Source organism: Petromyzon marinus, unplaced genomic scaffold, assembly GCF_048934315.1.
Source record: "Petromyzon marinus isolate PM22_M1 ecotype Great Lakes invasive population unplaced genomic scaffold, UKy_Petmar_22M1.pri1.0 PM_G_Scaffold_54, whole genome shotgun sequence".
Lineage (NCBI taxonomy): Eukaryota > Metazoa > Chordata > Hyperoartia > Petromyzontiformes > Petromyzontidae > Petromyzon > Petromyzon marinus.
The window spans coordinates 1,299,867-1,313,774 of NW_027423007.1; the positions used below are offsets into that span (position 1 = coordinate 1,299,867).

Below are 13,908 nucleotides of genomic sequence, written 5' to 3' on the forward strand. Positions count from 1 at the left end.
TCAGCAGGGGATCAAATACTTTTTTTCCCTCACTGTAAACCCCAATGATCCGATCGAAATGAGGGATTTTGATTGGATCATTGGGGGGCCACGTGTCACTACCACCCCCCCCCCCCAAACAGTCATGAGCAGCACCTCCCCACACGCCCTGCCACCGAGAAAAATGTTTCACGTACGAGAGTGAAACTGATATTTTCATTCTCAGCTGGAATTTAGCCAAATGCAATACGCTTGAGAAACCTGGTTTAAAATCACAAGCAAGTTGCCTGAATTTCAAACCCATGGTCTCAGCGGTACAGCTCGGTGCTCTTGGCAGGCTGAGCTAACCGGTCACTTCATCGCAAGCAACCGAAAGCATCAAGGTTGTCAATGCCGTGCGCGTCGTCCTAATGGGGAGCGGCAGTGTGGTGGCTTGCAACGCTGTGTTGCGAACCCAGTGAACAGAGTTCAATTCCTCCCCACTCACGACCAATAACGGTGTCGAATATTTAAACCGCTTTCCATGGGTCGGCATGGCTTTAAATGAGTACCTGGTGCAGTGTGATCGTGGTGGTGGTTGTGATGGTGGTGATGATCATGGTTGTGATGAAGGTGGTGGTGATGGTGTCTCTATGGGTCTCTGTGAGTCCCTGAGCCTCTATGGGTGTCTACGAGTCTCAGTCACTCTGGGTCTATATGGGTCTCTATGAGTCTCTACGGGTCTCTACGGGTCTCTGTGTGTCCCTGTGGGTCTCTGTGAGTCTCTGTGTGTCTGTTGGTCTCTGTGTGTCTCTGTGTGTCTCTGTGGGTGTCTCTGGGTCTCTGTGTGTCTCTGTCGGTCTCTGTGAGTCTCTGTGGGTCTCTGTGTGTCTCTGTCGGTCTCTGTGTGTCCCTGTGGGTCTCTGTGGGTCTCTGGTGGCCGGGCCTGCTGTTGGCCACCCACTGCTCGTGTGCTGTGCCAGCCTTCATAGACGCTGCTACTCGCCAACAGCAATTGCCTCAACAGTCTGTTATTTCAAGTTTCATTTCAAGTTTTCATGTATTAGGTATAGCCCTGTGACATGGGAATCAATAGTGGTCACCCACCTAAGTTCATTATAAACGTGGGAGCGTTATACGCATTAGTTCGCTATCACGACATACAGTACCCTGGCGTCTACAAACTAAGTTGCCTCTGTGGTAGTAGTTACATTGGAGAAACCAAACGCCATGTCTCGGACCGCATTCGTGAACACAAAGCAGACCTTAAACACGGTAGGACCAACACCTCGGCCATGGCAGATCACTGTTATAATTCAGTAGGCTCACATGACATTGACTTCTCCAAGACAGAGGTTCTTTGCAATCCATCTGGCTACCATGAGAGATTTGTTCATGAGGCTATCCACATATACAAACACAGAGACAATTTCAACCGAGAAGATGGACTTTGGCTTAGCAATCATTGGAAGGATTTGATAAACCATTTCAGGTCTTAATTGATTGTTCATGCTTACGGTGGCTTTCAGACAGCATAAATTAATTTTTGGTCTCCCCACTCCTCTTTTTAGAACATAGATGGACTCTTGAATTAAAGCTTTCGTGACTGCACTAATTCATATTCTTAGCTCTTTCGGTAAAGTCACGTTGAAGGGAAACAATAAAACAATAAAATATATATAAAGCACAATATATTTTATTATTTTATTGTTTCCCTTCAACGTGACTTTACCGAAAGAGCTAAGAATATGAATTACTGCAGTAACAAAAGCTTTAAATCAAAACATCAACAGGCTGATGTGCCACATCTCCTCCTTCAAGAAGTCTCACAGCCCTGCGATGTTGTGTCCACACAACCCAAACTACGGAGTGCCTGGTGGTAAACCGCTGTGCTGTAGCCTGCGCCCCTCCAGTGGAGGAGGAACAGTAAAACCTCGCTGATGCTCTCCTGAAGCACTCCTGTTGCGCAACAATCATTGAGACTAGTTGCACGTGCATCGATTGTAAAACCCCGTTCCGTTTCAGGAAGTGGGGACAGTTGGTGCCGTGTGCTCGTTTCACGTCGGGGTGCCACTAAAGGCGCAGGTCCCACTCCTGAGTGATCGGTTACGCGACTCTCTTTTGCACGCGACACAATCTCTTGTGCTTTATTTAATTATTTAAATCTTCCGTGACTGCAGCGATTCATATTCTTTGTTCTTTCGGTAAAGTCACCACGTAGAAGGGAAACAATAAAATAATAAAAAATCTAAAACAATAAAATTCTTACGACGTTTCGACCGCAACACAAGCAATCATCGTCAGGTGTGAAAACCACAGCAAGAACATTTAACTCGTAATCTCGTAGTCACTTACATGTTAATATCGCCTGATGATGTCACTTACATGTTAATATCGCCTGATGATGTCACTTCCCTCTTAATGTCGCCTGATGATGTCACTTCCTGCTTAATGTCACCTGATGATGTCACTTCCCTCTTAATGTCACCTGATGATGTCACTTCCCTCGCATTCAATGCAAACATGTCCAGGGCCCCGAGCCCCCCACCTCCGTCTGAAATGTCCAATGCGCCCATCGCAGAAAGCTGGTGCTACACACAGGTAACTTGTTCCCCTGTGGCCAATCACATTCAACGGGTCTCCATCTTGTGCCGGTCAAAGTATGCGCATGGCTAATGCATTTAACTTTTACACGGTTTTTGTTCGTCGCAAAGCCATCGAAAATGGTTTCATAATTATGTGTAAGTGCAATTATGGATTATCATTGTACAGGCTATTTTTGTACATCAGATTGCAAAGTTCATAGAATTGCACTAACAACATTATACTAGATAATTGTCTCTGATTTTGACTGGTCGTGTGTTTTTACAAAAGGGGCAGCAGTTTTTATCAAATAAAAAAAATAAAAAGGCCTTTTATTGCACACTCTAATCTATGACATGTTGAGACTTGTTGTGTCAACGCTGTGCAGTAATGAACATGCAAGGTAATCCCAGAACACTAATAAGACCCTTTCATTTACAGTAATGTTTCTTTCCTTATAGACAGTTTGTGTTTTTTGAGCACAATATTCAGATGTGTGGGTGAAATACTTGAGGGTTTGTCAATGGTCATGTATTTATGGTAATGAATGAGCTTTATAGCTGTTATGTGCTCGTGTATTTCAGGTTAAGGTCGTGAAGTTCTCTTATATGTGGACCATCAACAATTTCAGCTTCTGTCGTGAAGAAATGGGCCAAGTTCTCAAGAGTTCTACATTTTCAGCAGGCACCAATGATACATTGAAATGGTACAGTAAATTCTGGCTATTTTATGACATTAAAAAAAAATCACAATGCTCACGGAGGTGCTTTACTAGAACAATTTTGCATAGTGCATGTTTTAGTTCATACTATATTGTTTTAGTAATATAGTCTGCGCGTACATACACACCTAATATTAACGACCATGTCTTGTTCATATGTTCAATCAGGTGCCTACGCATAAACCCCGAGGGTTTTGACGGAGAGAGCAAAGATTACCTCTCGTTGTACTTGTTATTGGTCAGCTGTCCCAAGAGTGAAGTCTACGCCAAGTTCAAGATTTCTATTCTTAATGCCAAGGGAGAGGAAACCAAGGCTATGGGTGAAACTACTTGTATTTAAGTATCAATTCACGTCATATGTGTATTTGGTAACAGGATTATATCATAATCAGCCATTATTTATCGACTGCTGGAAACATTTTATAAACCTTACGAACACCATCCCTCATCCTTCACATGAGCTGATCTAATATCTCCTTGTCTACGTTTGACATCGTCTTGGGCATGTACTCTACTTTTCTTCCTATTCGACCACTAGTCTCATCCATCAACCATCCCATTTAGCGATGTGTCCTGTCCAAGCCCAATCTATATTTACAACAGTGAATATGATGTCTCTAATTTGCCGTTTTGATTTGACCAACGTGTTCCTCTTTCAGTTTCTCACTGTAATTCTCAACATACTTCTCTCCACGCTTTGTGTACTTTTTAGTTTTGTTCCATTTGTCAGTGTTTCTATTTGTAATCAGTGTTTCATAGTAGGTAATATGCACTAGATTGGAATCTTTCATCCTGTAGCACATTGCAACTTTTCATTATCAAATTCATTTTCCAAAAGTGCTCTTGATCCTGTTCCACCTTCAGAAGTTGCCATTATACATATTTTTTGTGTTTTCCATGATATTGACCCTCCAATAATAATTTTATTTTGCTTAGTGTACCTGGACATTGTCATTCACGGACATTTCTTTTCCTAGTTTTACAATCTTCACCATGTGTTATTCCATTGTAATTTATCAAGTGACGGCTTTATTTTTTCTGCTTGCACTCACTATTTATTACAACTTCATTATTTTTGTTTGTATTCTCATCCATTTTTTTTATTCATTTCTGGTGGTTTTACAAAGGTTGGCATTTTCATCCCATTTCACACTTCTCCTTTACCTTGCTTTAGTGGTTCATATTGTTTGTTTTATAATTGCCTTATTACTTTCAGGATACTCTTTAAATGCGCGATAACTATTTTAAGTGATGACATCCATACATTTACTGTGCTTTGCTAAGGCTATTAACATGTTTCTGAGAGTCTAAATCTATCTTTTTGTTTTAAACTTTCATGTTTTTTTCTTATTATTTGCTTTGGTGTTGTCTTTGGTAATGTTAACATGTAACTCACGTCACACAACCATGTTTACAAAGACAAGCATTATTAATACACAAACACATTCAACTAATCCATATGAACTATATCTTCATACACTTAAATCCAGGTCTGATTTTCATCTACCTTGAAGTTAAAAGCTAAACTGAACTATTTTTATTTTACCAGGCAAGGCCCACTGAGCTACAGTGTGGGAAAAAAGTATTTGATGCCCTGCTGATTTTGTACGTTTGCCCACTAACAAAGAAATGATCAGTCTATAATTTTAATGGTAGGTTTATTTCAACAGTGAGAGACAGAATAACAACAACAACATCCAGAAAAACGCATGTCAAAAATTGTATAAATTGATTGGCATTTTAATGAGGGAAATAAGTATTTGACTCCCTCTCAATCAGAAAGATTTCTGGCTCCCAGGTGTCGTTTATACAGGTAACGAGCTGAGATTAGGAGCACACTCTTAAAGGGAGTGCTCCTAATCTCAGCTTACCTGTATAACAGACACCTTTCCACAGAAGCAATCAATCAGATTCCAAACTCTCCACCATGGCCAAGACCAAAGAGCTCTCCAAGGATGTCAGGGACAAGATTGTAGACCTACACAAGGCTGGAATGGGCTACAAGACCATTGCCAAGCAGCTTGGTGAGAAGGTGACAACAGTTGGTGCGATTATTCGCAAATGGAAGAAACACAAAAGAACTGTCAATCTCCCTCGGTCTGGGGCCCCATGCAAGATCTCACCTCGTGGGGTTGCAATGATCATGAGAACGGTGAGGAATCAGCCCAGAACTACACGGGAGGATCTTGTCAATGATCTCAAGGCAGCTGGGACCATAGTCACCAAGAAAACAATTGGTAACACTACGCCGTGAAGGACTGAAATCCTGCAGCGCCCACAAGGTCCCCCTGCTCAACAAAGTACATATACATGCCTGTCTGAAGCTTGCCAATGAACATCTGAGTGATTCAGAGGACAACTGGGTGAAAGTGTTGTGGTCAGATGAGACCAAAATGGACCTCTTTGGCATCAACTCAACTCGCCGTGTTTGGAGGAGGAGGAATGCTGCCTATGACCCCAAGAACACCATCCCCACTGTCAAACATGGAGGTGTAATCATTATGCTTTGGGGGTGTTTTTCTGCTAAGGGGACGGGACAACTTCACCGCATCAAAGGGAAAATGGACGGGGCCATGTACCGTCAAATCTTGGGTGAGAACCTCCTTCCCTCAGCCAGGGCATTGAAAATGGGTCCTGTATGGGTATTCCAGCATGACAATAACCCAAAACACACGGCCAAGGCAACAAAGGAGTGGCTCAAGAAAAAGCACATTAAGGTCCTGGAGTGGCCTAGCCAGTCTCCAGACCTTAATCCCATAGATAATATGTGGAGGGAGCTGAAGGTTCGAGTTGCCAAACGTCAGCCTCGAAACCTTAATGACTTGGAGAAGATCTGCAAAGAGGAGTGGGACAAAATCCCTCCTGAGATGTGTGCAAACCAGGTGGCCAACTACAAGAAACGTCTGGCCTCTGCCAACAAGGGTTTTGCCACCAAGTACTAGGTCATGTTTTGCAGAGGGGTCAAATACTTATTTCCCTCATTACAATGCAAATCAATTTAGAACATTTTTGACATGCGTTTTTCTGAATTTTGTTGTTTTTCTGTCTCTCACTGTTCAAATAAACCTACCATTAAAATGATAGACTGATCATTTCTTTGTCAGTGGGCAAACGTACAAAATCAGCAGGGAATCAAATACTTTTTTCCCTCACTGTACATAGCTCTTTTTCAGAAGTGCCCCGGCCACAAACGATAGCTTAACGAGATGGCTTATTGTGAGGAAATGTATAGCCAAATACTCTGGATTTTTATAAATATGGAGGGAAAAACCGGAAGACCTGGATAAAAATACATGCAACCACAAGGAGAACATGCAGATTCCAAATATACAGGCATCAGGGTTGAGATCGAACCCATGACCTATATACCAGGCGAGGTAGTTGACTGCCACCGTGGCGCAGGGCTTTAGAATACATTGCTGTCTTTACACTTTGAAAATAGAATTAAGTTTTTTTTTTCCCATTACATGAAATTACCACCGTTTATTGTAAGAACTGGTGAGTATTGTTTGAAATCTATTTTTTTACAGAGAGCCCGCGAGCATACCGCTTTTTCCAAGGAAAAGACTGGGGATTTAAAAAATTCATTCGAAGAGATTTTTTGCTTGATGAATCTAATAGCTTGCTTCCAGATAACAAACTGACACTCTTTGGTGAAGTAAGTATGACATGCTGCAGCTAATGTGTAATTTTCTATTTTAGTCATTACAATTGCACAGTTGGAGTCAATATTCTACTTAATTGAAGATTGTAATAATTACTTTCCCTGTTCCATACAAGGAAATTGTTAACATGAGTTTTACAAGCACGTTTTTCCTCCACTGGTGCTAGAGTTAACATAGCACAACAATTAAATAATCAAGCGTATTTTTTTTTTGGTTTTCTCCCTCTGGATAGTGTTTATATTTAAACCTTGACATTTTTATAAACTAGAATGTCAGGTATTACATAAAGTGTTTTGTTTAAATGTCGCCACATGAATTCCTTTTCCTATTCTCGGACATCAGCCAGTTTGATGTAAATGTTACTTGTCCTTAGGGGGGTCCTTTTAATCAGCCAGATTTATATTTTTTACCTTTAAAATACTTTACAAAATACAAGCATTTTTGATAATGAAAGGAAGCACATCAAGAAGAGCTGTTCACTTCCTCTGTTGTTGTGCAAAACCCATAATTAGGGGCCTCACTACCTGTTTAAACTGTTTATACAGTGTAAAATAACTTGACAAAAATATAGAATGAAAATTGATTCATATGAAAAACATTTCACGGACCTCTATTTTGGCATTATTCACAACACTTGTTCTGATATAGGATGTCTGTGCAGATTTGTTTGCTTGATTGAACCAAAGCCTACATCTTCATGCAAAATGTGTAGTTAAGTGAGGATTTGTAAAAAAAAATCATCAAATGCCTTCTCAAAGCTGGTTGATGTCTATGCAGGTTAGTGTGGTGCAGGATTCCGTGAACATTTCTGGTCAATCCAGCATGAGTACATTCAAAGTACCAGATTGCCGGCTGGCAGTTGACTTCGGGGAGATCTGGGACAATTCCCGCTTCACTGACTGCCTGCTTCGTGTTGGTGGCCAGGAGTTTAAAGCCCACAAGGCCGTATTGGCAGGTCTGTGCCACAACAAGCAACACATGCGTCGTTTAGTGTACAATAGAACCATATAATTAATGATACTGTAATTAGTTTGGGGTAATCAACTACAGCCATTTCCTGTTTTACATTGAATTTTATTAACTAACACTGGCAAATGCTTACGTCAATTTGTAATGCTTTTTGTTAAAGGATACATCAGTAAATATGTGTAGTGAATTCAACTTAGTCACAGACGCACTTCTTCAACCGACACACGGGGTACTACCCCTTAACACATGAACAACCTATGGTGGTGGACCACCAGGCTATCTACACTAATTACACGGGAATTAGCTACGACGGACCGGACCCTGGCCGGGGTCCGGGTCCACGTGTTGGTGACTCTTGTAGGACGTATATTCTTCAGGATGAACAACAGCAGCCGGTCCCTCTCAGGGACCCGGCTTTTATCCTCTGTGGCGAGGGTGGCTCCGCCCTTGGCCACGGCCACCTTCTGGAATCCTCTAGCGGGTTCCCGGCCCTGACACGTGACCACCCCTAGCCCCCACCTGGGGGCCCTGTGTACACTTTACCGGTCACGTGTCCTTCGTGGTCAAGTGCCATGGCCCTTGGTAACCCCATTCCCATGGCCAGCACTCTCACACCCTATCCTGTAGGGGTCGGCACCGCACGCAGAGCGTGGTGCCACTCAGCACTGTCAGACAGCGCTCACCATGCCCCTCTCGGGCCGGTACTGCACCCACATCCACGTGGTGCCCGCGATGTTAATTCATCGCACGCCGTGCCTCTCTATAGCCGGCCTTACACAGTGACATTCGCGATGTCACTACATATATAAATGTAATATTGTATTGTGTGAGAGATAAACATATTTAATTAGCCTGTTGCTAAAGTTTTTATTCCGTTTTTATTTACTTCACTATATCGTTGTTGTGCAGGAATTCATTTTTCACAATGCAGTTATGGTGTAGGTTTTGAGCCTCTAATTTGGACATTTATTTGCGTCCATGTTTGCCAAATCTGTAATGGATATGCCATATGAAATAAAATATGGATCTGGATTTTACCTCTTTTGTATCTAGATTAATTGATCTCTAGATATAACATCTAAATGTGTCTGTACCACATTCCGGTGTTTTTCCAATTCACTGTACAGTAAAACCTTGAATTGCGAGTAACTTGGTCTGCAAGTGTTCTGCAAGACGAGCAAATTTTTTTAATAAATATTAATTTGATAAACGAGTGAGGTTTTGCAATACGAGTAGTACGTATACGCTTTGTCTGCCTAGCGTCACGTGATCACAACTGATATACGAGTGCTTTGATATACGAGTGCTTTGGATTACAAACACGTTTCCGGAACAAATTATTCTCGCAATCCAAGGTTTTACTGTATTTGTTAACAGTTGCTTTACCTTTTTCAGGTCGGTCACTTGTTTTTAATGCTATGTTTGAACATGAAATGGAAGAGAGCAAAAAGGTATCTTTAAATGCAATCTTAATACAGCACATTAATACTGTGATCATACATTTCCAAGGTGCATTTGTCACAATGGATCGGTTGATAAGTATCTCTTGAGAGTGCTGTCAAATGTTGAACTATTACCCTAGTAACTCTTTTGGCGCATTGCCTATTTATTATCAAAAAGTATTCATTACGAGGGAATGTTAGATTGTATTTTATAGCTATTTTTTATTCAACATTTCACAGAAGGCCATTGCATGTGTGTCAAGAATGGATTTATTACGCGCAATAAATAGTCATCGGCAAGTTGAATACAACTTTAATGGAGCCACTTTACATGTGTTGTGTAGATATAACGGATGTTTATTTTATTTAATTGAATGCTATATTTTCGTCTCCCAATATATGCCGAAGTTAATTTGAATATATTGTGTTGCTACCTTGCAGAATCGAGTGGAGATTAATGATGTGGAGCCTGACGTGTTCAAGGAAATGATGAGTTTTGTCTATACGGGAAGGGCTCCAAACCTGGAGAAGATGGCTGATGAGCTGCTGGCCGCTGCTGACAAGGTTACACGCTTAAAATATTAACATGAGATCGCACCACCTTGTGATGTATCGGTATGCAGTTGTAGGTCGCAAGTGAAATTAAAACAGCATTTAGGTATTTTCTAAAGCCCGTGTCACAAATAATATGAATAGCAAATGTATTTGATGTAGATGTTCACATTAGTGCTTTCAGGTTTTGGAATTGATGTCCTGGGAGATGATTGAATTTTCAACAAAAAATATAAATTGTCATGCAATTTCACAATTGAATTGAATGTCAAACTGGTATTAGTCCATGCTAGAGGCTAGTACGTGTGCATTGAAGTGCATTCACATGCAGCATTTTTATCCTAAGTGCAACCATTTGGCTGTGTGTTCTTGTATTGAGGGGTTTTTGTTAATCACATTAACAATTGATACAATTAGTAATAAAATAAAGGGACGTGTTTTAATAGATTGTTTGATGTGGCATGGCTGTATAGAAATAAATTGGAACAAATATACTTTTATTAAGGAAACAGATATCCTGCTGTTCCTGAAGATCTGCCAGATAATCAGTTAAGAGTCATTACTCTCCCTTCTGGAACATCATATTCAATAGTTCCTAAAGCGATTGTAATGAAATAAGAATACAAATCGTATAAAGTCGCATGTTCAAGCTTTGTTCATTAAAGTTTAATATTCTGCTAGAGTTGAAATATGGTGGCTTGCAGTTGCATTGTTTATCAGCTTAACAACCAAACTCTTTAAGCTCTTGGAAAACAACATCTCACCTCCTTTGTAATTTGCATGACTTTGTAACCAATATAATAAAGTTTAGGACAAGGACCCCTAATTATAGTAGAGATCAATAAATACATGACTTAAAACATAAATATGCTGAAAGGTTGATGCCATGTTTTAAGAAAATTCTCAAACATTTGACTGCTGTATACTGCGTTTATAAAGTAGTTCATGGGGTGAGGGAATGTTATACAAGCGAAATAGGTAGAGAAAATAGTGTTCTTAATACTGAAATTGCACTTTGTTTTTACTTTTCTCAAGTATGCATTAGAGAGGTTGAAGGTGATGTGCGAGGAGGCACTATGCACAAACTTGTCGGTGGAAAATGTTGCAGAGACTTTGATCTTGGCCGATTTGCACAGTGCAGAGCAGTTGAAGGCCCGGGCCATTGACTTCATAATAAACAGGCAAGTCTAGTGAGAGTGTGACTGTCACTGAGCTGCGTAACATTGATGATGCTTACATGGCAATTTGCATTACAGTCCCTTTTAATGGAGACTAACCGTTTGCCCCAATCCTTATAGACACTGCTTATTAGGAGCTCGCTTAACCCTGACTTGTACTTGCAGTCATGCGATGGACGTAATGGAGACGGCGGGCTGGAAGTCCATGGTTCTGTCTCGCCCTCACCTGGTTGTGGATGCTTTCCGTGCCTTGGCCACGGCCCAGTCTCCACAGCTGGGACCTCCATGCAAGCGTCTCAAACAGACTTAACGGTGGCAGGCAAAGAACATCTATGACCAGGAAAACTTGGGCTGCACGGTGCGGTTATTTACCTGTGGCCTCCATGCAAACAACCGTGAAGACTTTGCATCAGACTACCAACTTTCCTCTGCTTTGAAAATAATGTTAATTTAAGCAAATATGTTTACTTTCACAAAAAGGTGGCCAAATTAACTTTACCATGTAATATAGTGCTACATCTATACATCTACAACTCTATAAACAAGTACATATGTAGAAAAAGTGGAAAACTACAACCTAATAAACACCACGACATATCCCAATTGAGAGAGTGTAAAATAAAACGTTCGATGTGATTGTCCCTAGGTGGCAGGACAATTTGGTTCAATTGTTTAGTTAAGTAAAAACAGAATGGTCTAAAACCCTGCAATGTCTACCTTAACATGAAGGATGAGTATTCGTCCAGTGTCTGTGTACTCAAGGTTACAGATAGTGGTATAGAGAACAATCAGTTCTGAAAGATAAGAATGTGCCAAGCCATATAAGGCCTTAATTCAAGAGGTAAACTTTTCAGATTGATTTTTCATTGCACAGACAGCTTATGCATTGACTAGAACAGGAGTACTATGATTGCGCGAGTTTGAAGACTGACAAAGATAATATTGCAGTCGTGTATCCTGCGTATAACAAAGCATGGATGGAGTGCTCGGTGTAAGAAAAGAATACACAAGGACCATGGCTTATACCATAGCACCGGTGATAAATAAGAATTATCAAACAAGAACATGGAACAAAAGCTGAAAAGTATTTAGGAAAAAAGCGTGGAGCGGTGCATGCTGAGAGTTACTCTGGGATGGAAAGAGGAATGCAGATGTACTGACGTCGCAGACGTCGCTGTGTAATGCCGGCACTAGAGGGGCACGGTGTGCGATGTACTCACATCGTGGACACCACTTGTATGCGGGTGTCGTGCTGGCCCTAGAGGGGCTCTGTGAGCGCTGAGTCATAGCGCTGAGTGACACCACGCTCAGGTGTGCATTGCCGACCCCTACAGGATGGGGTGTGAGAGTGTCAGCCATGGAATCGGGTTACTTTAGGCCATGGCACTCGGGTTGACCCCGGAGAACACGTGACTGGTAAAGTCTACACAGGGTCCCCAAGTGGGGGGGCTAGGGGTGGTCACGTGTCGGGGCGAGATCCTGCTCGAGGATTCTAGAAGGTGGTCGTGGCCAAGGGTGGGGCCAGCCACGGCCACGGAGGATATAAGCTGGGTTCCCCAGAGTTGCTGTTGTCATCCTGAAGATCTACATTCGACGTCCGTGAAGAGTCACCAACACGTGGACTTGGACCCAAGCTGGGGTCCTGTCCGTTGTAGCTACTCCCAGTGTAGTTAGTGTAGTTAGCCTGGTGGTCACGTAGCTAGTTACGGTGTAATTAGTGTAGTTAGCCTGGTGGTTACGTAGCTAGTTACGGTGTAATTAGTGTAGTTAGCCTGGTGGTTACGTAGCTAGTTACGGTGTAATTAGTGTAGTTAGCCTGGTGGTGACATAGCTAGTTATGGTGTAATTAGTGTAGTTAGCCTGGGGGTTACGTAGCTGGTTACGGTGTAATTAGTGTAGTTAGCCTGGTGGTTACGTAGCTAGTTACGGTGTAATTCGTGTAGTTAGCCTGGTGGTTACGGAGCTAGTTACGGTGTAATTAGTGTAGTTAGCCTGGTGGTGACGTAGCTAGTTACGGTGTAATTAGTGTAGTTAGCCTGGTGGTGACGTAGCTAGTTAGGGTGTAATTAGTGTAGTTAGCCTGGTGGTTACGTAGCTAGTTACGGTGTAATTTGTGTAGTTAGCCTGTTGGTTACGGAGCTAGTTACGGTGTAATTAGTGTAGTTAGCCTGGTGGTGACGTAGCTAGTTACGGTGTAATTAGTGTAGTTAGCCTGGTGGTGACATAGCTAGTTATGGTGTAATTAGTGTAGTTAGCCTGGGGGTTACGTAGCTGGTTACGGTGTAATTAGTGTAGTTAGCCTGGTGGTTACGTAGCTGGTTACGGTGTAATTAGTGTAGTTAGCCTGGTGGTTACGGAGCTAGTTACGGTGTAATTCGTGTAGTTAGCCTGGTGGTTACGGAGCTAGTTACGGTGTAATTAGTGTAGTTAGCCTGGTGGTGACGTAGCTAGTTACGGTGTAATTAGTGTAGTTAGCCTGGTGGTGACGTAGCTAGTTAGGGTGTAATTAGTGTAGTTAGCCTGGTGGTTACGTAGCTAGTTACGGTGTAATTTGTGTAGTTAGCCTGTTGGTTACGGAGCTAGTTACGGTGTAATTAGTGTAGTTAGCCTGGTGGTGACGTAGCTAGTTACGGTGTAATTAGTGTAGTTAGCCTGGTGGTCACGTAGCTAGTTACGGTGTAATTAGTGTAGTTAGCCTGCCGGTCACGTAGCTAGTTACGATGTAATTAGCGTAGTTAGCCTGGTGGTTACGTAGCTAGTTACGGTGTAGTTAGTGTAGTTAGCCTGGTGGTCACGTAGCTAGTTACGGTGTAATTAGTGTAGTTAGCCTGGTGGTTATG

General features: G+C 41.9%; 1 protein-coding gene across 2 annotated transcripts; it reads left to right on the top strand.

Annotated features, from left to right (window-relative positions):
- Positions 1-2,446: 2,446 nt before the first annotated feature.
- LOC142917885 (speckle-type POZ protein-like) lies at positions 2,447-11,225 on the top strand. 2 transcript variants are annotated; one of them, XM_076062225.1, is made up of 8 exons: positions 2,447-2,559; positions 3,126-3,247; positions 3,431-3,582; positions 6,793-6,920; positions 7,705-7,882; positions 9,292-9,347; positions 9,780-9,902; positions 10,926-11,225. In XM_076062225.1, the coding sequence occupies exons 1-8, from the start codon at positions 2,482-2,484 to the stop codon at positions 11,079-11,081; spliced, it is 993 nt and encodes a 330-aa protein (XP_075918340.1). In that variant the 5' UTR covers positions 2,447-2,481; the 3' UTR covers positions 11,082-11,225. The 2 variants fall into 2 exon arrangements, with proteins under 2 accessions (XP_075918340.1, XP_075918341.1); XM_076062226.1 differs by lacking the exon at positions 2,447-2,559 and adding an exon at positions 2,612-2,699 and having other exon boundaries at positions 10,926-11,224.
- The last annotated feature ends 2,683 nt before the right edge of the window (positions 11,226-13,908 follow it).

Coding starts and splice junctions, on each gene's coding strand:
- LOC142917885 (XM_076062225.1), top strand. CDS start 2,482: ATGTCCAGGGCCCCGAGCCCCCCACCTCCGTCTGAAATGTCCAATGCG. Junction 3,583..6,792: donor AGAGGAAACCAAGGCTATGG/GTGAAACTACTT, acceptor ATTTTTTTACAG/AGAGCCCGCGAGCATACCGC. Junction 6,921..7,704: donor AACTGACACTCTTTGGTGAA/GTAAGTATGACA, acceptor ATGTCTATGCAG/GTTAGTGTGGTGCAGGATTC.